This window comes from Epinephelus lanceolatus, chromosome 10, assembly GCF_041903045.1.
Source record: "Epinephelus lanceolatus isolate andai-2023 chromosome 10, ASM4190304v1, whole genome shotgun sequence".
NCBI classification, from domain to species: Eukaryota; Metazoa; Chordata; class Actinopteri; order Perciformes; family Serranidae; genus Epinephelus; species Epinephelus lanceolatus.
In genome coordinates this window covers 3,405,135-3,427,005 of record NC_135743.1, presented here as the reverse complement: position 1 = coordinate 3,427,005, position 21,871 = coordinate 3,405,135, and the positions used below count along the sequence as shown (strand labels likewise).

Here is a 21,871-nt window from a genome sequence, read left to right as displayed (position 1 = left end):
CTAACTCGCTAACCCTGCAGTAGCTTACAAGGTTTTTGTTAAGTGTGAGGAAGGATTACTTGGAAAACTAGCTTAGCTCTGAAGAAGCACAGGGGAATTCTGAAAGAAGCACAGGAGCAGCACACTGATGATGTCAGAGAGCTGAGATTGGATGATTGCAATGTTGGTCCAGGAGCGCAATGTGGGATGTTGATCCAGGAGCATGTCCTACTGGGCAAAAACACGCCATCTGTTGGGGGAACTTCCTCCACTAGTCACACGGGACGTCCATCCCTGACCGGAGCTGAAGAGAGGAAGCTTTGTTCAGTTGAGCAAAAAGGATGTAATGAGTTCAGCTCCAGAGAAAGCAGCTCCGTCCTACTGTGTGACTGTGTCTCAGTGTGCTGTTCTTCATTTTAACATGTATTGATATTCAAGTGTGTTGTGTAGGTCAATGTACATAATTATTGTTAATATTCCTTTAATACATGTCATTTTCTGTATTTGAATGGTTAAATAGCAAATGGCTCAAGTCAACTAATTTCACTCCTTCCACAGATTGCAAAGGAGCCAATCTGGCAGACATTGTGTTCATCGTTGATGAGTCCGGAAGCATTGGAACCTCCAACTTCATGCTGATGCGCAAGTTCCTGGGGTCACTTGTGAGCAGCCTGGATGTCGATAAATCCAGAGTCAGAGTGGGCATCGTTACGTACAACAGGGTCTCAACACCGCAGGCCTTCCTTGACACGTTCAGTCACAAGGCCGAAGTCCTGCAATTCATCAAGCTCCTGCCTTACAGAGGAGGTGGTACGTACACTGGAGCTGCCCTAAACTTCACGCAGACCAACGTCTTCAATACGACAAAGGGCAGTAGAAAGGATAGAGGTATCAAGCAGGTGGCGGTGGTGATCACTGATGGTCAATCCGAGGATTCTGTGAGCGATGCTGCAATCAGTCTCCGTCGAGCTGGTGTCACCGTTTACTGTGTAGGAGTTGAAAATGCCGTTGAGGATGAACTGAAGAAGATGGCGTCTTATCCCCCCGACAGGCATGTTTTTAATGTGAAACGTTTCACTGAGCTGAAGGTGCTGAAGCAGAGCCTGCAGAAAATCCTGTGTGAAAACATCATTGAAAGAGACATCGAAGTCATCACAAGAGAAGATGAAACAAGAAAAGGTTTGACAATTATTGTGATTATCTTTTAAATTAATGTAGTCTTTGGTTACGTGAATATTGACAGCTTCCATAAATTCAGTCAATGTTTAAAGACGATATTAAACCCATTCTTGCAAACTGGGACAAAGTATGTCTTACAAAAAAACAAACAAAAAAAAATCAGGATTCCCACAGTCATAGAATTCCTGGAAAACTTATGAAATTAGAAAAATCTTTTTCCAGACCTGGAAAGTTTTGGAAAGGTTTTGAAAACACCTTGTTTCGGCTATCATTTAAAAAATAAAATAAAATTAATAAAAATGAAGGTTTTGTCCCAATTCTCAAGAATATCTGATTAGTATGTTGTGACATGAAAATAATACATTTGTTAAGAGTGGGTAATAGTAAAAATGAGAATCAGGGATTGGTTGCATAAAACACATTAAGTTAAGATTTTCCTTAAAGTTATATTTAAGGTTTCCTCAAAATGAAATCAGATGCACAAAAAACTCTTCACTCTTCTCTTCGTCTTTATGGCGATAAATTAAAATTAAGAAAAAACACACACCCTGAGAAGAGGGTTCTGCGATCAAGAAACAGATATGCTTTTGATTTTACACTTTAGATTTGACTGAATTAGTTTTGTTGCTTCTTCCTACTGTCGTTTTCTGTTTTCTGTTATTTTGGGATCAAATTTACTTTGTAGTTTTTTGTGCTTTCTATGATTGTCTTATTTTCATCTGCCATCTAACTACAAGCCAACTCTATGAGACAATACCAGGCGTCATGAGCCTGAGTCCAAGCAAACAAACAATCTCCATAGAAACTTTTATCGCTGTAAAATCTCTTTCAAAGCAGTTAATGAGTTAACTTTTTTCCTTTTTCTGTGCAACTGTGTAAGTCCCTCAGCTAAGGAGAAATTAAACCTTAAGTGTCACACTGAGGGTGTTTTGTGCAATCAATCCCAGGCGTGTGGACCACTAAGTAATTTTGACTAATCTTAAAAAAAACCCAACAAAGTATTTGTTCCCAGAATGAATAATGAAAGCCAGAAATCTCTGGTCAGTTTCCAGGTTGTAGCTGATCATTAATCAACAGCCTGTCCAACCCAGCCATGTGTTTGTTTGAGCTCTGGGGATCTAAATTTGTACTTGTTGCCTCTTGAATATCTGTTCTTTATGTTTAGCCTTTACTCAAACCTTTCCCAGTGTTTAAGTGTTTTTACTTTTTACTTTCCTCTGTTTGACTATGTGAAAGGAACTAACTCTTGTAGTTGCTTTTTGTCTGCAGCATGTATACAAAAGGATGAGGCAGACATCTACTTCCTAATGGACGACTCAGGAAGCATTGGGAACCAAGACTTCCGGGAAATGAAGGACTTCATTATCAAGTTTCTTAAAACCTTCCATATTGGGCCAGATAATGTCCGTGTGGGGCTTGTTAAATATTCTGATGATCCACATATGCAAATTGATATAACAACAGCATATTCAGATGTCCAGTCACTGGAGGAAGCCGTTGAGGATATTAGTCACGATGGAGGTGGGACAGAGACAGGAAAAGCCCTATCATCCATGGCCCAGCGCTTTAAGAGGTCAGCTCGGGATCACGAAGTCCCAAAGTACCTGATTGTCATCACAGATGGGGAATCCACTGATGATGTCAGTGCTCCTGCAGCGCAACTGAGAGAGCAGGGTATCATCATCTATGCCATTGGCGTAAAAGACTCAAAAGAAGATGAGCTGAAACAGATTGCCAGTGACCCCAAGAAGGCTATCTTTGTCAACAATTTTGATGCCTTGAAATCCATCAACAAGGACATCGTCATAGACATCTGCTCTGAAGACGGTAAGGAAAAGTTACTGGACTTTAGAATGCGTATTTATAGCAAATGGAGAGCTGAAGTGAAACCAGGGGCCGTATTCACAAAGCTTCCTAGCGCTAAGAGTTGCTCCTAGTGACGAAATTCTAAGAAAATTCTTAGAATTGTGACGTTTTCTTAGAATTTCCCCTTAGAGTTAAGATTAGGTCCTTGTAAAGATAAAAGTTATTCACAAAGCATCTTAGACCTCAAATGAGCTCCTAAGGTGAAAAACTGTTAGGAGCAGGGAGGAGGGCTTTTAAGAGACTTAAGAGTTTCCTAAGCAGAGGAGAAAACGGTCTCTAAACACAAAATGAGTGAGTAAATGAAATGCTACAGATGAGACTGTGCAGGAATAATGTTTGTGGTTGATCTCATGTGGGATATGCACACATTTCCCACCTAACAAAATAATGCTATAACGCCAGAAATAAAATCATCACAATAATAAGATATTTGAAAAACTGGATAAATTCAACAGAGCAGCAGTGATGAATTGAGTCTGTCTCAACCTTCCATCAGCAGTGATCACACTAACAATGACAACACTTTCACAGTCAGCAGTTCATTTCATTTCCACTGGGTGTCCTCACCTTGCAGACCCACAAAAGGGCTTGTCTGTGACAACCAATCACATCTGTTAAAAGACAGCATCACACCTAGCAACGGTTCAACCACACCTCCTCACTGAGGTAAAACCTGCTGTCTCTTCCTCGCTCAGAGTTGCTCTGAGAACTTTCCTAAATCACTCCTAAGCCAGGACTCCTTGCTAAGTTAGGAGCTCTGTGAGAGTACTCTCAGAATGTTTGTGAATTCGGCCCCTGATCAGTAGAGTCAGCAGTATGTTGTGTTGTTCACTTTATGTCTGGACAATGATGATGAAAGATGCTGCTAATATTATTTGTTTAATATTTCTATTTTTGTGGATTTTAATGAACACCATTTCCCGTAAGCCGGAGACCACTGCAGGTTTAACGTAATCATCTTTAAGGCCCATTGTTTAGGATTTAGCGGAATTCAGGGAAGGAGACACATGCAGCCATTTTTGATTTGATATTTTGGTGGTTTGAGGCACAGAAGCATTGTTGCTGTTGGATGTGAGAGCTCAGGCCTCCATGCAAAACTGTGAGTTCCCAAAGGGAAGTTATACTGTGGCATGAGAACAGTGAAGGCTAAAGCACACTGGCGGCGAATGCCACATAAAAAAAGACGCCCCTATTATTTTCAGTGTACAACCCCACATATGCTTTAGGTAGACGTGTGTCAGTGATCCTGGGGGCAGCAGGCCAAGTAAAGTACTCCACACGTCCCTCTCCCCAGCAACCTGGGACCCCCAGCAACCCCGAGGTGTTCCCAGGCCAGCTGACATATATAATCCCTCCAGTGTGTTCTGGGTCTGCCCCGGGGCCTCCCACCAGTGGTACGTGCCTGGAACACCTCTAATGGGAGGCACCCAGGGGGATCCTGATCAGATCCACCTCAACTGACCCCTTTCAATGTAAAGGAGCAGCGGCTCTACTCCAAGCTCCTCCCCCTATCTCTAAGGCTGAGCCCAGACACCCTTCTGAGGTCATTTTAGCCCGCTTGTATCCATGACCTCATTCTTTCGGTCACTACCCAGAGTTCATGACCATAGGTGAGGGTTGGGACGAATATGGACCAGTAAATCGATAGTTTAGCCTTCTGGCTCAGCTCCCTCTTCACCATGATGGTCCAGCGCAGCGCCTGCATCGCTGCAGATGCTGCACCAAACAGCTGAATCATTTCATGCTCCATTCTACCCTCACTCATGATCCTCGGAGATAACTGAACTCCTTAGCTTAAGGCAGAAACATATTTCTCATTTTTTATGTTTGGGGTCCAGTGTTCAACCCTCGTATGACTTTTGTTTGGGCAATAATTTTCTCGAATTCTTCCTCCTGCTCAGTCTTTGTGTTTGCACACAGTCCTGCGGTCTCATGCCCTTCTATGGGGAGTTACCATGCTTTACCTTTTGCTTTGAGCTATGCTGATTAGGATCAGCTGACACGTGCTGTCAACTTACAAGGACAATGGGATTCATCATAATAAAAATACAGGTGCGAACAATAGATATTGGTGAATGAGGTCCTATTTGTTTTCATTACCTTAGGATGAGACGTACATATCTACATGGGGAGTGGGTCCTTGTCTATGCCAGGTTGCACCGACATGTTTCTGCGGTAGCCCATATCGGACAAACCAAACACTGGCTCCAGATAAGACCATTCATGTTTTCACGTTGGCAAACGTAGTTAGCAGCCCCTCTGTTACTAGCAGTGTCGGAAAAACTCCAATTTCTTTTTTATCTGAAACTGCTACAAGAAAAGCAGGGGAAAAGGGAACACCACAATAACCTCTTTGTGTTCTGTGTCCACAGCTTGCAAGGAGGTACAAGGCGACATCTTCTTCTTAACTGACAGCTCTGAGAGCATTTCTAAAGAAGGCTTCAAGGCAATGAAAGAGTTCATGAAATCTGTCATCAGGAAGACCGACATCGGGCAGAGCAAGGTGCATGTTGGTGTCATGCAGTTCAGCACCAATTACAATCTGGAGTTTCGCCTCGACCAATACTACAACGCAGATGACATTGCGAATGCCATTGATGGTATGCAGCAGATGAATGAAGGCACACTCACAGGGAAGGCCATCACTGAGGTGTCACAGTACTTTGATAAAAACAGAGGAGGGCGTCCTGAACTGACTCAGAGGTTGATAGTGATAACAGACGGTGAAGCCAAAGATAAGGTCGACGGCCCCGCTGAGGCTTTGAGGAATAAGGGAGTGGTGATCTACGCCATTGGTGTGATGAGCGCCAACGTGACCCAGCTGCTGGAGATCAGCGGTTCATCGGAGAGGGTGTATTCTGAGAAGGACTTTGATGGGCTTAAGGACTTGGAGAGCAAGGTGGCCTTGAAGATCTGTGAGAAAGGTAAGAGCAGTATTAGACTATACCAAAAAATATTTTGAATTACCCAGAGCATGAGTTTGTAAAAGCACTGAGCCATTAGTTTAAGGTTAATTTTTGTAAACAGATATTTGCATATGAATGTGGAGTCTGTAGGCAACAGGAGTCCTATTGTAGTAGTCCAGTAGTATTGACCAATCGTGTTTGAGTGGCAGCTGATCACTCCTTCAAGACAGAGTGCATTGGTTGAATTGCAATCTCAGAACCATCTGACTATTGGTCTAACTACGATTTAGCTTTATAACATAGACTGTATAAAATATTTGACTTGATGACACCCATTGTTTGGTGGACTCCTGTTCTGAAGCCTTGAGTTAGACATTTCGGCTGTTGCCATCTTGGTTTTTTGGAGCCTGAAGTGACCATATTTGGATAAGAGGCTGAAGCTGTGGCGGCGATGCCTTGCAGACAGTCTGTCACTCAAAGTGGGCTTAAATATGCATCATTTTAAGCCTTATAAAAATGTAAACAAGTGACTTCTAAAAAGAGACTGAGCCCCCCAACAGTTTTCATGGATGTTGAAATTAGCTACAGAGACTAAAACCATGTTTTGTACCAGGCAGTAAACACGTTTATTTCTGCTGTAAAGTTGGACATTTTCACATGGGGGTCTACGGGGATTGACTCACTTTTGGAACCAGCCTCAAGTGGTCATTAGAGGAGCTGCAGTTTTTGGCACTTGGCGTCTTTTTCAGCCTCAGAGGTTGCCACTTGCTCTATATAAGCTTTCTTTAAGGAATTTGGATTTATATGCAGATATCTGTGAATAGAGATTAGCCAAAATGACCAGAACATGGAAGAGGAAGTCTTGTCCCATATATCCAGATTATCTATAGTGGATCTCCAGAGGCTTTATTATTGTCAAATGATAGCTGATGGGTTAAGTCTGCTCTAAATGAGTTTGCAGTTCAAATAAGCATGCAAATGTTTTATAGTTTGTTCAACAACATATGCATGCTTGACACCCATTTATATTTCACCAAAAATGCTGTCTGAGAGTTGTATGATTTACATTGATTTTTATTTTGTCTTTTTTCTTCAACCAGAATGTGTGATAGAAAAAGCTGATGTCATTTTCCTGGTGGACAGCTCCAAAAGCATAGATTCAACTGAGTATCAAAGCATGCGCAGGTTTATGGAGAAAATAGTGGACCAAACCACGGTTGCCAGGAACCTGACTCAGTTTGGGCTTATTTCATACTCTGATGACCCCATGTTACATTTTACTCTGGATACCTATGACTCAAAACGAAAAGTCCTTGATGCAATACCAAAGGTAAAGCCACCACAAGGAGACACCTACACAGGGAAGGCCATGGAATTCTCATTAAAATACTTTGACGCTGAATATGGTGGCCGGAAAGGCGTGCCACAGATTCTCATGGTGATCACAGACGGGGAAGCCACCAACCCTTACAACTTAAAGGGGCCATCTGATGAACTACGACGGAACGGGGTCATTGTCCTCAGTATTGGAGTGAAAGACGCAAAAAGGGATGAACTGCTGACGATGGCTGGTGGCGACGAGTCCAAAGTCTTCCAAGTGGAAGATTTTGCAACTCTGGAAGCTCAGTACAAGAAAATAACTTCTATCCTCTGCAATAACACTAAGCCAGGTAAGAGTGTGTCATGGCATATTGGTGGAGCTGACATGCACAGTAGTTCTAAATCTTCACAGTGAAGATGCATTATATGTAGTGCCAAAGGGTGTCCCACACCATCTGAACTTGTAGCTTTTGCGTCAAGATTAAATGGTTCAATCCAGCAAACTCACCAAAATACATATTTTACACTTGAACTCGGAGGTGTCTGACCATGATGAGTTTTAATTGCTTGATTCAGTTAATTTCAAAAAGCCAAAATTGCCCCCTAAACTCCTTGGGTAGACAGCAGCAGCCCCGTCTGCACATCCTTCTGTTTAAATGAGAAGCTCAAGGTTTTAGTGAACTAGATGACACTCCCAGTCAGGCCCCAGAAAAGCCACTCAGCCTTGCCAACACATTCTCACTCCGACCTCATCACATATCAACGTTGGGTCATGGACTTTCCACGTCGACATACAACGTGCAAGGTACCCTGGTTGTTGACGTGCTGGTACGCTGTGTCAACTTCAGCCTGTTACATGCATTGTCTGTTTTCAGATTACAATTTCATTTTCACAAGAAATGTAGAGTTTGCATACAGTCTCTTTGAAAGTAGACACACTATATCTGGGCAACACAGAGAATTGACTGTTTTTTTACCTTCAACAACAAACGTGGTTACGTTTAGCCAACACGGATTTGGTTGGGTTTAGGAGAAAAGAACAGGGTTTGGCTTTACTATTTTACAGGAAGCAAACAACGGCCTCCTGGGTGAAAGTTGGTGTTTGTTGGACTCATTCACCACCCCTCCCACCCAGCATACTCTGACTTTCACCCCCTTGACTTATGTTGTTGTCCACACTGGTTTTATATTTGTAAAACTTTCCTCAAGCCAAGAAAAGTGATTTAAAAATCTGTGACATCATCATAATGCAAGGTCTATGAGCCAAGTGGGAACTCGCAGGTGGGGCCAGTGGGGGGAAATGCTACTGCACATTTCAATGAGCCATGTATTGCAAAAGTAAACCCGGATGTACCAGGCGAGAAACTCTGTTGGAATGCATAGCCACCTGTTGGCGTACAGAATCTAGTTATATTAAAATCTATGCTCATAGGGTACAAAATTGAATTTTGCAAAGTCTGAGGCCATGTCACTGGGATCTATTGTCTGTCCCATCTCTCAGAGCTCTTCCTTTCCATTGGTCACCCTCTGATTTTGATTACTTGGGTGCGTACATAACACCAACATATGGTCAGATGTTTAAGAATAGTTTCCTCCTCTTTAGAATGCTGTGAAGGCAGATTTAGATTAGTGATGGAGGGAATACACAGATTATTTTACGTCAGTTAAAGTAGAAATACTACAATCAAAAAATACCTAATTAGAACTACATGTTTTTACTTATTTTATATATATATATATATATATATATATATATATATATTTTTTTTTTTTTTTTTTAGGGCATTTTTTGCCTTTAATTGAGGATAGTGAAGTGTGAAAGGGGGAGAGAGAGAGGGAGAGACATGCAGCAAAGGGCCACAGGCTGGAGTCGAACCTGGGCCGCTGTGGCAACAGCTTTGTACATGGGGCGCCTGCTCTACCACTAAGCCACCGACACCCCAACATGTTTTCACTTTTAATAGCAACTTGTAACTACATAGTATCAAATAGATCTGGGGTACAAAGTACAATATATTCTGAATTGTAGTTAAATAGGAGTTTAAAGTAGCATGTAATGGAAATACTCAAGTACAAGTATGTCATAATTGTACCGAAGAATACATGTACTACGTTATACCACTGGTTATTACAGATTGTATTATATTATGTTGCATGCATGTCTGCACTGTGTTATATTGTCACAGCTCACCGTCAGTGAATATCATACAGTAAATACTGGACCACAAGACAGTTGCAAGCCTGTAAGGGTTGAGTTATTTAAAGCTTTGAATGGGTTGATTGGGTTCTTAGGTTGTGTGTTACAGCAACTGTTATGGGTTTGTATGACCTGTGGGGGTTGGGCCCAAAGTGTTTTCTTTTCATGGGGCCCAACATTCCCGGCAGTAGCCCTCTACACATGGCACACTTGTTTATCTTCTTTTGCTTTGCTTTGACAGATTGCAAGGTTGCTGACCTGGTCTTCCTACTTGATCGGTCTAGCAGCCTCAACGAAGATGAACACAAAATCATGAAAACCTTCACAAAAGACCTAGTGAACAAATTTAATGTCAGTAAAGAAGCTGTGCATGTTGGACTCGCACAGTTCAGCACACAGCCTCATCATGAGTTTTACCTCACGGACTTCCTCCAGAAGGAGCCTTTGTTTGAAAAGATCAAACAATTACAATACACCGGTGGAGACACCTACCTTGCAGAGGGCCTGAAGCACATTACGGAATACTTTGAGGTGCGGCATGGCAGTCGTAGGGAGGTCCCCAAGAACCTGGTGGTGATCACAGATGGCGGTGCTCATGATTTGGATCAAGTGGAGGATATGGCTGAAAATCTAAAGAACATGAATATTGAGATGTTTGCCATCGGTGTTGGAGACGTCCACCCCCTGCCACTCCTGCAGATCACTGGCGACCCAGAGAGGCTGTTTACTGTGCGGAACTTCAATGGTTTAACACATATCAAGCAAAAGGTGATCGATGTCATGTGTGATCAACCTCCTACTCCCCCTACTACCTCTCCTCCCCCTGTTACCTTCACTCCCCCCTCTCCGATCTATACGACCACCCCAATCCCAACTAAACCCCAAGTAGTTTGCACCATTGATATTGCCATGGGATTCGATATTTCTCAAAGAACTGGAGCTCCGGGTGAGACGCTGATCAGCGGCCACACCAAGCTCCAGACCTTCCTGCCAAAGATTGCCTATTATGTTTCTTCAGTACAAGGCCTGTGCTGTGTTGGCCCCACACCTATCAAGACCAACATCGCCTTCCAAGTGGTAGATGTTGATGGATCTTCCTTGTATGACACAAACTTCGAAGAATACAATGAGGACGTGGTGAATAAAGTCATGGGCCTGCGAATATCTGAACCCACATATTTCAACAGTGCCCTGCTGAATGTCTTCAAGAAGAAGTTCAGGCTCAAATCCCAGGCTCATGTGAAGGTGAGAGTGACACAGCTTGCGTCCCCTGAAAATCTTAAATTGTGTTTGCATTTATTCAACATGAAATTATTTTAGGGTGGCAAATGCCTCCTCATTCTGTGGCCACAGTGTATATTCCTCATGCTAACATGCTAATGTTTAGCAGGTATCATTTTTACCATGTTCACGATCATGGTGTTAAGCATTAGCATGTCAAAATCTGCTAATAAGCAGTAAACACAAAGTACAGCTAAGGCTGATGGTGATGTCATTAGTTCAGGATTTGGACCTGGAAAACTGGAAATGAGTTAGCATTTTAGCACTCTTGGTTACCTTGACTCAAAGTCAGTGGGTTTTTTAAAAGGGGTTTTGGTGAGATGCCTGAAATAAGGTTTGTGGTTAACTCAAGCTTAAGAGACTTTCAACTTTTGTTCCGTGACATAAAATACATCTGTATGCTGAAGCCATTACGTGTCGCAAAACAGACAGTTGCTAACAAGTGGCTAAGTGAGCCACAGAACATCATCATGTCAACATGGCTTTACAGTCTCATTGCGGTGGCAAAGTTGTAGTCATGCTACCATGGTGTAGTTTGTTTATAGCATAACGTTAGCTTTTTACTTCAGGTAGTTGCATTTACACTTCAAAAATCCTAAAAGTAAGTATCATAAACGTTTGCAATTTAAAGGCACATACACACTAAACTGCCATCAAAGAACTAGCGGCAACAACAGCCGATTGTTGCATTGTCTCATGTCACCTGTGTCTCAGCCTAAAGGTTGCACCTCAACACACCACAGACTACTAGTCTAGCAGGAGAAACGGGTCCCCATGTACCAGCACGACATTTTTTTTCTAACCTGTTTTTAAAGACCCTAATGGTGTCTAGTTAAGAACGTTTCTTGTTGCCAAGGTCGACTCATGACCCATGGGGTTTGTTTGGCGGCCATCTTGAATTGCTTTCCATGCTAATGGTCTGTCAGAATGAGGTGATTCCTACCAGGTACTCTTAACATGATCTGTTAACGTCTAACTTCATCTATCAGGTGCTGGTGATCTTCTCAGATGGACTCGATGAAGACACGATGAAACTGGAGTCTGTATCAGAGGAGCTGCGGAAGTCTGGTAAAAACCAGGAACTGTTTTCACTCTTCTGATAAGTAGAAATAAAGATGAATCAGTTCTCCTTCTGAGATTATTTCTTTCAACTGAGTCATTGCAAAACTTTTCCATTCTGTCTTCTCTGTCATTTTCCCTTTGCTGTTCTGTAGTTGTTTCTCTTCTCTTAATTTCTCTTCAGCTCCTCTTTCTTTTATATTCCTTCTTTATCCTGTCTTTTCCATCTTTCTGGCCTTTCCCGCTCCTACATCCCCTCCTGTCTTTAAGTCTCATGCATGTTACTCAATCATTATTGTGTCATTTACTTAAACCCATCAAAATATTAATAGATTAAGGAGGACATGTTCCCATATGAGTCTTTGATATTGTGGGTAACTCCTCTAAGACAGTAAACCTACAATCTGTTGATTTGTTTGTCGTCTGCAGGGGTCAGCGCTTTGCTGACTGTGGCTCTAGAGGGCGCGCGTGACCCCACCCAGCTGCAGATGGTGGAGTTTGGCCGAGGATTCGGCTACAAGCTTCCTCTCAGCATCGGTATGCCAAGCGTCGGCAGCACCATCCTCAATCAGATCGTAAGTCCGTCATGTCATTCCCAACTATAGTCTGCTTCAAGGAACTAGCTCGTATGATGTGTTGTCTGACCACATAGGAAGCCAAAATGTTCCTACCTGTTCTGAATTAAGGTTGTTATAGTTAACTAAAACTAAACTAGGTGTGGATTAATAATTTCACTTAACTGAAATAAAAAAATATAGCCAAAGGAAGTGATTCATGGGTTCAAGCCAGCACGGGCAGCACAGACCTTTGACAGTTTATGAACCTACATTAAAAATTACCAACAGGTTTTATGATGATCGGATGAACGCTCATTTATTTAGGTCCAAATCTGTGCTTGGCCATATGCTTTGTTGGCAACGCTGTCACTTCCTATTGGTCAGTTGCAGAAAGATTTTTGGGGACATGCTTCAGTTAGAGTTAGTGTTCAAATATCCACCAAGTTTGGTGATGTCTGTACAAACAGTCTGATTTATCTATGGCCAAATATTTGCAAAAGGCAAGTGCAGTTGTTTGGAACTGGTGGCACCCCCTATTGAGCAATTTCAAAATAAATATTAATAAATATTTTTTTCATAGTCTAATTTGTGTTATGCCACGCCCATTTTTGACAGTGTGCCCGGGTGGTCGATGTGTATGACACCTTCAGGAAACAACGCTAGTACCTATGTAGACACTTCCTACAAGTTTTGTGGCGTTGGCCCTAACGTTATGGAGTTAGGTCTATTTATGTGCTGAGCCACGCACTTTGTAAAGGTCAATATCATCAAAACCTGATGAACTTCCAACAAGCTTTTAATGACTTTTGAGAAGCTAGGTCTCATGATGATCCAAAAATCACGTTGGTATAAATCAGACCTACTGTTTCGGAAATGTATAAATGTGTTTTTCAAAAAATTCAATTTGGCAGAAAGACTGGTCAGGCAAGTAATAAGTAATCAGTAATAAGTTCACACAAAAACAATAAGGTTTCAGTTGTGTAAAAAAAAAAAAAGGAAGTCAGGGTGAAAAGTCTGTTTGTTTATTTATCTATTTTAACTTTTGTAAAAAATTTAATTTATTTTTTAATTATTTAATTTTTAAAATTTTAATTATTTAATTTAATTTTTTAAAATAATATTTATTTTTATAGTAACATTTATTTGTTAACTCATTTATTTATTTTTTACTTTTTGTTTAGTTTTTTAATATTTATTGATTTATTATCTATTTATTTATTTTAACTTTTGTTAAAATTTTATTTCATTTTTTAATTGTATTTATTTATTTAATGATTTAGTAAGTTATTTTTCATCTCTTTTCATTTTCTAACTTCATTGTTCATCATCTATTAATACTCTGGACTCCTCCCCTCACGCCTGTTTCTCTTGTTCAGACCATAGGTTCCAACTCAATTCATAAAATGCCATTCAACACCTTCAATAAGCCTGTTTGTCTTTTGTGTCACTTGTTTTTAACACCTGTCTTGTCTCCCACATGTTTTCCCCGCCATGTATTTCACCCATTTTGTGCCTGCATCCCCTAATTAAAAAAAAGGGTGAAAAGTCTGCCGTCACATCCTCCCTGAACAGCTCTGTGTCTTTGCAGTTCTTCATGAATCGTATAAATCCAGAAGAAATGTCCCACACTTCTGGACAGTCTTTCCTTGAAGACATTCACAGTGTTGCACTCAGCTGTTCTAAAAAAACATAAGTGGCACAATTAGTTTTCTGAGTAATAAAAAATGACCACACCTCCACACACCTGGCTCATCACTACATCAGGTCAGACTGTTGGATTGTGTGACTGTCAGAGGATGTGACGCCCTCCCGTTCTATATTCTGTATACGCTCACTCTGTGTTTACTTATTCTGCTCTGATTGGACAGAGCTCTGCATGAGTATGAAATATATGTAACCTGTATTTAATCATGTAATCCTACTGAGATTAAGAATTCTTTTTTAAGAGAGACATGAGAACAGCAGAGGGAAAGAAAGAGCAAACATCACATCACATCAGATACAAAGAACACACTCTGGAGTTGTTTGACGGTGTGTTTTTCCATAAGGTGAAATCAGGAAATGTGAATTATTTTCTGTTGACTGTTTTCTCCTCTGCTCTCTGTCTCTCTGCAGGACGCGGTGGCAGATAGGATTTGCTGCAACGTCACTTGCAAATGTACAGGTCATGAAGGCATGCGTGGCTTTCCAGGAAAACCGGGACAAAAGGTGACTGGAGTACACACACCTTTGACTTTATACATGATGTCAGAACATTTGGGAAAATAAGTGTCTAAAACAATAAGCAGGCTGAGAGGAAGCAGACTCTTCAGTGATTTGGGAAACCAGGCAAAAAAGTCTGGCTCTTCCTTTTTTTTACCGATTAGTTTTATTGACAGATGCTCAGTTTATTTATGGCTGTTACAACATGTGAGATATGTAAACGTTTCTGTTCATGCATGAAAAATTTGATTTAAAAGAAAATAAGTGTAAAGATTGGAGATGTCAACATGTACTCGTTGCTCGGTTGACAGCAGAGAATAATTTAGGCCGGTGGGTTAACTTTGATACTCTTCAGTTTACTGCACTGCATGTCACCCATGTCTGGTGGGGGCTAACATTAGCTAGCGGCGCCGCTCACTTGGAAATTACTGTAAAGCTGTCCATCCTGCTCCGAGTCAGGCCGAGATAGTGACATGCAGAAATAGGACTTAAATGCCTCTTTCTTTTTTTTTCCGATTTGGATTTAATGCCGTTTTATGTGTGTGCAAAAAAAAAAAAAAAAGAAGGAAAGAAGTAACAGTACCGGAGGTCAGCCAGCTGTAGGTTCTTCAGATGCAGTCATCCTGTTTTTATTCTATATAAAACTGTTTATTCTCTCTGTGACTGTTAACATTCCTCTGAACTTTACTGCACTTCTGGGCAGATGTTAAACTGTGTTTCAGTGTCTCAGTGTTTGCGCTCTGTGCTGTGACAGTAAAGTTGAATCTAAATTCATGTGGTCAAGTTGGCGGCTTTACTTTTTAGTTTTTGACATTTGAGAGTTTCTGTTAATGTTTCTGCCACTGATGTTGTTGTGTTTGATTTTATGAACAGGGTGGGCCTGGACAGAAGGGCCAGTCGGGCTTCCCAGGAGAGGAAGGAGTCGCTGTAAGTGCTTCATAGTTATCCACACAGTGTTTATACATTTACTCCATCATTTTATACCAACTTTGGTCAAGATGGGATGAGACTAGGAGGAGGAGGGGTCAAAAAAGGGTGAAGTTCTGCAGCTGGACAGTTTTAGGATGTGTTGAAATGTAAAGAGAGGAAGAAAACTGTTGTAAGTGGTTCTTTATGTAGTTTAGCTACAGAATCACAAAATGATTGAGCGTCTTTTGCCATCGCTAAACCTCCACAAATAAGACAAAAGAAACTGTGTGGATCTCAAAGCACAAAGGGTGAGATGACGTCAGTCAAACAGCGTCTTTTGCTCTCCCGTTCAATTTGCACATATTCAGATAAGGCCATGTGCAAACATTTGGTGCTAAATTGCCTCACTTTTCTCTGCAAATGAGCCTCACAGCGAAAACAAGTGATCACTTTGAGATTAAAATCTTGTTTGCAAGTGAGACCGAGCTAAGGCTGGGTCAAAAAGCAGCATCCAACACAAGCAGGATATCAAACCACAACAGCAACAATAGGTATGTCCAAATACATGACACAATACAGTGCATTAACAAGGCAGCAATATTTAGTATATTCATGTAGCCATTTATCCTCTTGAGGGTCACAGGTGTGCTGGAGCCTGTCCCAGCTGACACTGGGTGAGAGGCAAGGTTCACCCTGGACAGGTCACCAGACTATCACAGGGCTGACACATAGAGACAGACAACCATTCACACTCACATTCACACCTACGGACAATTTAGAGTCACCAATTAACCTGCATGTCTTTGGACTGTGGGAGGAAGCTGGAGCACCCGCTTTGAACCAGGAACGTTCTTGCTGTGAGGCGACAGTGCTAACCACTGCACCACCATGCTGCCAAAATTTAGTCCAGATTTCACAAAGCATAATGAATTCATAAAAGTCACAAACAGTAACATTAAAGGTATCAGTGTCTGCAGAGAGCTGGTGGTAACGTTACTGCACTTATAAGGGTGTGGCACCTGGGACTGGTCCAGCTACAGTCTCTCTCTGTCATGTTTAAATTCCTCACGTGAAATTTAGAGGAATGCCTCTGAACCTCGTCAGTCAGAACCTGTAGCTCGCCGTCTTCTTCCCTCTCCCTCTGTTGTTCAGCCCTCTGTGTTCTTGGTGCAAAGGCAACATTAAACTTTGCCACATGAATGATTGCAATCAGGCCAATGCGTTCTCCTCCTATCACGTCGTTTACTGCCCCTTTTACACCACCAGTTCAAGGCAGGACTGTCACACCACTATGCTGCCCGCTGTATGAAAGGTCCAGTTGCAGAATTGCACCTTTTACACAGACTGGATGAAACTAGGAGGAAGATGGTGAAAAAACTTGAAGACTCATGAAGCTGAAAACAAAACAGCTTTTGGACTTGAAACATAAAATATGGAAGGAGATTATCGTGAGTGCTTCTTTGTGCAGTTTGTCCAACTTTGGTCAGGATGGGATGAAACCAGGAGGGGGAGGGGTGAGAGAACTCAGCTTCATGCAGCTGGAAACAACACCCGTTTTTAGACATGTTTAAAATCAGTTTATCACAATGTGTTCCTTTTAAAAATCTGGGTATCATTTGGTTGAAGGACTATAATCAGCTGCTTGCTTTGCATTAAATGTCTTTACCATTTGTTAACACGTTGTGGAGGTACCAGGCAAACTAACCAACAGACCAGCCGGCAGAACTAAGCTGTGCTAAGTGATATCTAGTGTGTTTTTGCTTAGGTTTTTGATGATCATGGATTGTTTCTAATCTGCTGAACAGTCAGCGAGTATATCTGAGCTTTGTCATATGAAACATGGACCTGTTGGTGCCTTCAGTGTCGTCTGCTGTGTCACTGCTCACCGTGTTTGCTTGTTGCAGGGTGAACGAGGGCCTCCTGGACCAAGTGGACCTCCGGGCATCGAGGGCTGTCCTGGACCCAGAGGACAGAAGGTTATGAGATCATATTATGTGATATTAATGCAACATATTCTCATTTTGGTTTTCGTGTCATATTCTGCAGGAAGTGATGACTGTCTTTCAACTTCATCGTTTGTTCCTGGGTGTGAAAATGTAGATATATAAAGTAATCTGAGTATATTACACACTCACGTTCTCACTTTCTTCCCGGTGAAGAACCAGCCGCCCAGTTTAGCCACAGTTCGGGGCTTTGTGCATATCAGCCCAAAAAAGGTGGCATTTAATTCCACACAAATATTTACAAGTTTCCGATGAGACCGGGCTTAAAATTGTCATTAGAGTGATGATGGACGACAAATGAGCAGATGTTGCTGATGTGTTTAAACCATGTTGTTTGTATCTGCAGGGCTTCCGAGGAGGTTCAGGCGACAGGGTGAGTGACTCAGGGCTGCTGGAATGTAAAGTCAGCGGTCAATGAAGTGAAGATGTAAAAGTGCATCTACTGAAGAATGTTTGGACAAACACTTCTAAACAAATATTTTAGTTAAGTCTTGTTAACAGAGGAAAGCAGCGATATGTGACGGCTGATTCTCGCTGCAGGGCGAAGACGGAGAGGATGGAGTGGAGGGAATCAACGGAGAGCAGGTACGAATGTCAGCATTGACACATCTAACGCACAGTTTAAAGAAGGTCATCAGATAAACCAAAGCTTTATGTGATATTATTCTTTTTCACAAATGTAATAGTTTAAATCTGTTTTTAATGATTTTAAAATCTTGAATTCTAATATTCTAATCATCTGGGAAGCTTTAAAAAAACACGGCTCATGCGAGCACCGCTCACACCAACAGATTTGTATGATTCACTGAACAGAAGTTGTTGCATTCAACACTTTTCTCTAAGCTAGGACTGAATTTCTCAAGTGGTCCAGATATTTTGTGCAACGTGCAAACAGCCTGTCTTCCTGCACAGGGGAAACACTTTGACCTAATAAGTATAACGCCTTCATCTTGATGAATTTGGAACTTAAGTATGTTACACAAATCATCTTAAATACAAATAAATAACTGAAGCAGCGTAATGCTAAATTATTGAATCAATCCTTGAGTTTAGTGCAATAAGGAGCTACAGTGAAGTTTGTTGCTGAGCGGACTGCTGGCTCCACACACACCTCTCTCACCATTAGATCACGAGGAGACAAGATGATTAAATAACACCTCAGTCACATTGTTATGGAAATTTTTTCCCTGCTGATATCCAAACACACTTCTTACTTTCTCTTTCCATATTGCTCTGATTGCCAGCACACGGTGAAGTGCGGTTTTATATATATATGTATAAAATATATATATATAGTGTTAGTGGGTTCAACGACGAATCACATTGCTGATTTATCACATCACGTGATCCGGATATTGTAATGTGGACCCAGAATAGACTCCGCAGATATAAAGTTTGGTGTAGCCATAGCAACACCCTTTATAAACAACAAGCCTGTCAATTAGGGATGTGATGTTCGCGAACGAGCCGAGTCTTTGAACTGGCTCTTTGAAGTGACCGAGGGAGCAGCTGCACTGTCTTTCTCCCTCACACACTAGTCTCACTCAACTTGTTCCGGATCAAATAATCTGAAATTAATGGATACAGAGTAAATTAAAGCAAAAAACAAAGAAATTAGGAACTGGCTCATTCACTCTAAAGAGCCAGTTCACTCGTTCACTTCAAAGAGCCGGTTCAAAGACTCGGCTCCTTTGCGAACGTCACATCACTAGCCCACAGTCTCATTAGTCCTGTCAATCTAATTAAAAGAAATGAGCCCAACCCAGGAGAAATTACAATAGTAATGTTTCATAGTTTTTATTGGTCCTAATCCCCTCTGGATCATATATTAAAATTTACCCTCATGGATTTAAAGGAGCTATATGTAAGAAATCTAAAGCAAATAGCCATAAAATCCTCCTAATATGTCACAGAGACTAAGGAATAATGTTCATGTAACATACTGATCTCACCGACAACAATAGTACAGCCAGAATATTCGCATTTAAAAAAATATTTTATGGTCCACAAATCATGTTTATGTTTTGAATTTGTGTTTTGGCCTGTTGCGCCACCCACCGCCGTCTACCAGTCACGCAGTCAGTAGAGTCTCAGCATCAGTAACAGTTACAACTGAGCTACAGCAGCACGGCAAGCAGCATTAGCAGTGTCCCAGTACATAGCATTAGCAGCCGGCTCCTCCTCAGCTGTATCCCGGCAGCAGCGTTAGCAGCAGAGAAGCCGGATTTGCTCAAACGGTCCGCTGGAAAACCGAAGATCATGGACGTGGCGACACGGCCCTGCCATGGCAGCCGCCTGTGGGCAAACAAATCAGTCTCCAGCGTGCCGCTGTCCAGCAACCTCGAATCTGTAGGGGAGGGGGGGGCGGACACGACTCGCGGCAGTATTTTGAATTTGAGTGCAGTAACCATTTTGGCCACATTCTTACATACAGCGCCTTTAATGGTTCTTTTTCAAGGCCAAAAGGAAAGTCTCAGATTTTTCCAGTGTTATAGTCTGGGTAAAATAGAGTTATTATTTGAAGGCCTGTGAACACCTGTCCAACACATTTGGTATCTCTGTCTGAGTTTTTACGGCCAATTTTTTTAATAAAATCCTTTTTTAGAGGATATTGTAAAGCAGTGGTTCCCAGCCGGTCCAAAAGTGGGTCGTAGGTGCATTCTGAATGGACCACAAGTGACTCGTAAACACACTTTGTTTTTAAGTACAGTGAATTTCTGGCACAGAGCTTTTATTTTGAAGTGCTGTTTCCTGCTGTAGAGTGAGTGACTAACAGACAGCTACTTGACAGCAAACTAGCTCGACACAAGAATGGCACTGAATGTATTAATCTGTGTGGACCTTGAGCTACTGACTAAGGAGAAATCTGGAGCCTGTGGATGGACCAGTTGGGAACTACTGTTCTAATGTATTATACCTGTACTTGGGGTCCTATTTTGGGGTTCTACTAGTGGCACTTCTGCATTGGCTCCATTTTTCAGCCCTGGAGGTTGCCACTTGCTGCCAAGCTGCAGACCACTTTTGAAAACCATCGAATGACAACACTGGTTGTCTTTTGGAAACACAACCGTTTGTTGTGTTTCCACCAGTTTGTGGTACCAAACCTGGGTGTTTTTATCCAACACGTCAATGTGTTTCCCAGCACAAAACAAAAGTGCACAAAACATGTGGTTTGTGGTTGGTGATGAGTCTGTCGGTACTGAGCTGCTTCTGTGTCTGCAGGGACTGACGGGACTCGATGGAGGTCGAGGAGAGAAAGGAGATCCAGGAAACCCAGTAAAAGACACCAGAATATTTATTTTCATTTCCATGCATGGAGGTACTTCGTAACAAATTGAGTCCGACTGGACGTTTGATGAATATGAAGACAATAATCTCCCCACAATTCAAACATTAATAGAACAGAATGAATGACCTTTAATTTATGATTAAATATGTGACATATTCACAGAAATAATTAAAATAAAGGACGTTTTATTCTGGCATTATAATTACCTGTCGTAAACTGTATTATTAGTTTGAATAATTTACATTATTTGTTTACGTCTTTCTTGTTATTGCAGAAATTTTTGTTATGTCTACATATATTTTAATTATGTGTCCTGCTGTAGGTCAGTGGAATACCTCCTTATTAATCCACACTGATCAGCTCAGAGGCATTGACCTCTGACCTCCAACTGGTTGATTGACAGGTTGAATTTTTGTCCTCAGGGTATCCCAGGAATCAGAGGGGAGCCGGGGCAGAAAGGAGAGCGAGGACTGAGAGGAGATCCGGTGAGTCCCAACATTATCTGGTTTTGTTTTCCTTTTAAATTTCTCTCCAGAGCAGGTGAATCGATTTAACGTTTTGAGGAGACGTTTATCTGGACGTCTGAGCGGGTTTATCTGCTCCGAGAACAATTTCTGCATGTTTTCATCTGCAATAAAAAAAAAAGCCAATTTACAATTTAAAAGCCGACATTTACAGTCAGTGCCGTGCACAGACAATTTGCAGGGAAGGTGCTCAAGTAGAGAAAAAAAAGCATCCCTTCCACAAATTTCACAAAGTCCAAAAGATTGTGCACATGCAAAGTGTCGTGAGGTTTCTGTCTGCAGCACCAGATGGTTTCTTGAGACGTAAATACATACTAAACATTTCTGCACAGTAATAAGCAGAGACATTTCTGTATAGCTTCCGTGTGAAGTGTCTAAATACCTTTATTGTATACATCCAGCAGTTGCTACACTCACACACACTTAACATACACAAACAGCAGCTCATCATCCTGGGGTCGGGAGCTTTAGTGCAGAACATTAGGGAATCGTCTTGCTCGGTCTTTGGCAGTAATCTTTGTTGGTAAATGTGAGACATTTTTGTCGCACATGTCTGCGAGTGTTGGTGCTAAGGAAATAAAAGTGAAGTAAATATAAAAG

General features: G+C 41.6%; 1 protein-coding gene across 1 annotated transcript in view; it reads left to right on the top strand.

Moving 5' to 3' along the window:
* LOC117265855 (collagen alpha-6(VI) chain-like) overlaps positions 1-21,871 on the top strand; it is a 58,033-nt gene that overhangs the window by 10,870 nt on the left and 25,292 nt on the right. Inside the window, exons 5-18 of the mRNA XM_033640613.2 lie at positions 538-1,158; positions 2,428-2,985; positions 5,397-5,948; positions 7,031-7,600; positions 9,689-10,692; positions 11,718-11,796; positions 12,217-12,362; positions 14,460-14,552; positions 15,420-15,473; positions 17,360-17,431; positions 17,805-17,831; positions 17,999-18,043; positions 20,681-20,734; positions 21,170-21,232. Of these exons, the coding sequence (XP_033496504.2) occupies positions 538-1,158; positions 2,428-2,985; positions 5,397-5,948; positions 7,031-7,600; positions 9,689-10,692; positions 11,718-11,796; positions 12,217-12,362; positions 14,460-14,552; positions 15,420-15,473; positions 17,360-17,431; positions 17,805-17,831; positions 17,999-18,043; positions 20,681-20,734; positions 21,170-21,232 (3,938 nt within the window). The remainder of the gene's footprint in view (positions 1-537; positions 1,159-2,427; positions 2,986-5,396; positions 5,949-7,030; positions 7,601-9,688; positions 10,693-11,717; positions 11,797-12,216; positions 12,363-14,459; positions 14,553-15,419; positions 15,474-17,359; positions 17,432-17,804; positions 17,832-17,998; positions 18,044-20,680; positions 20,735-21,169; positions 21,233-21,871) is intronic.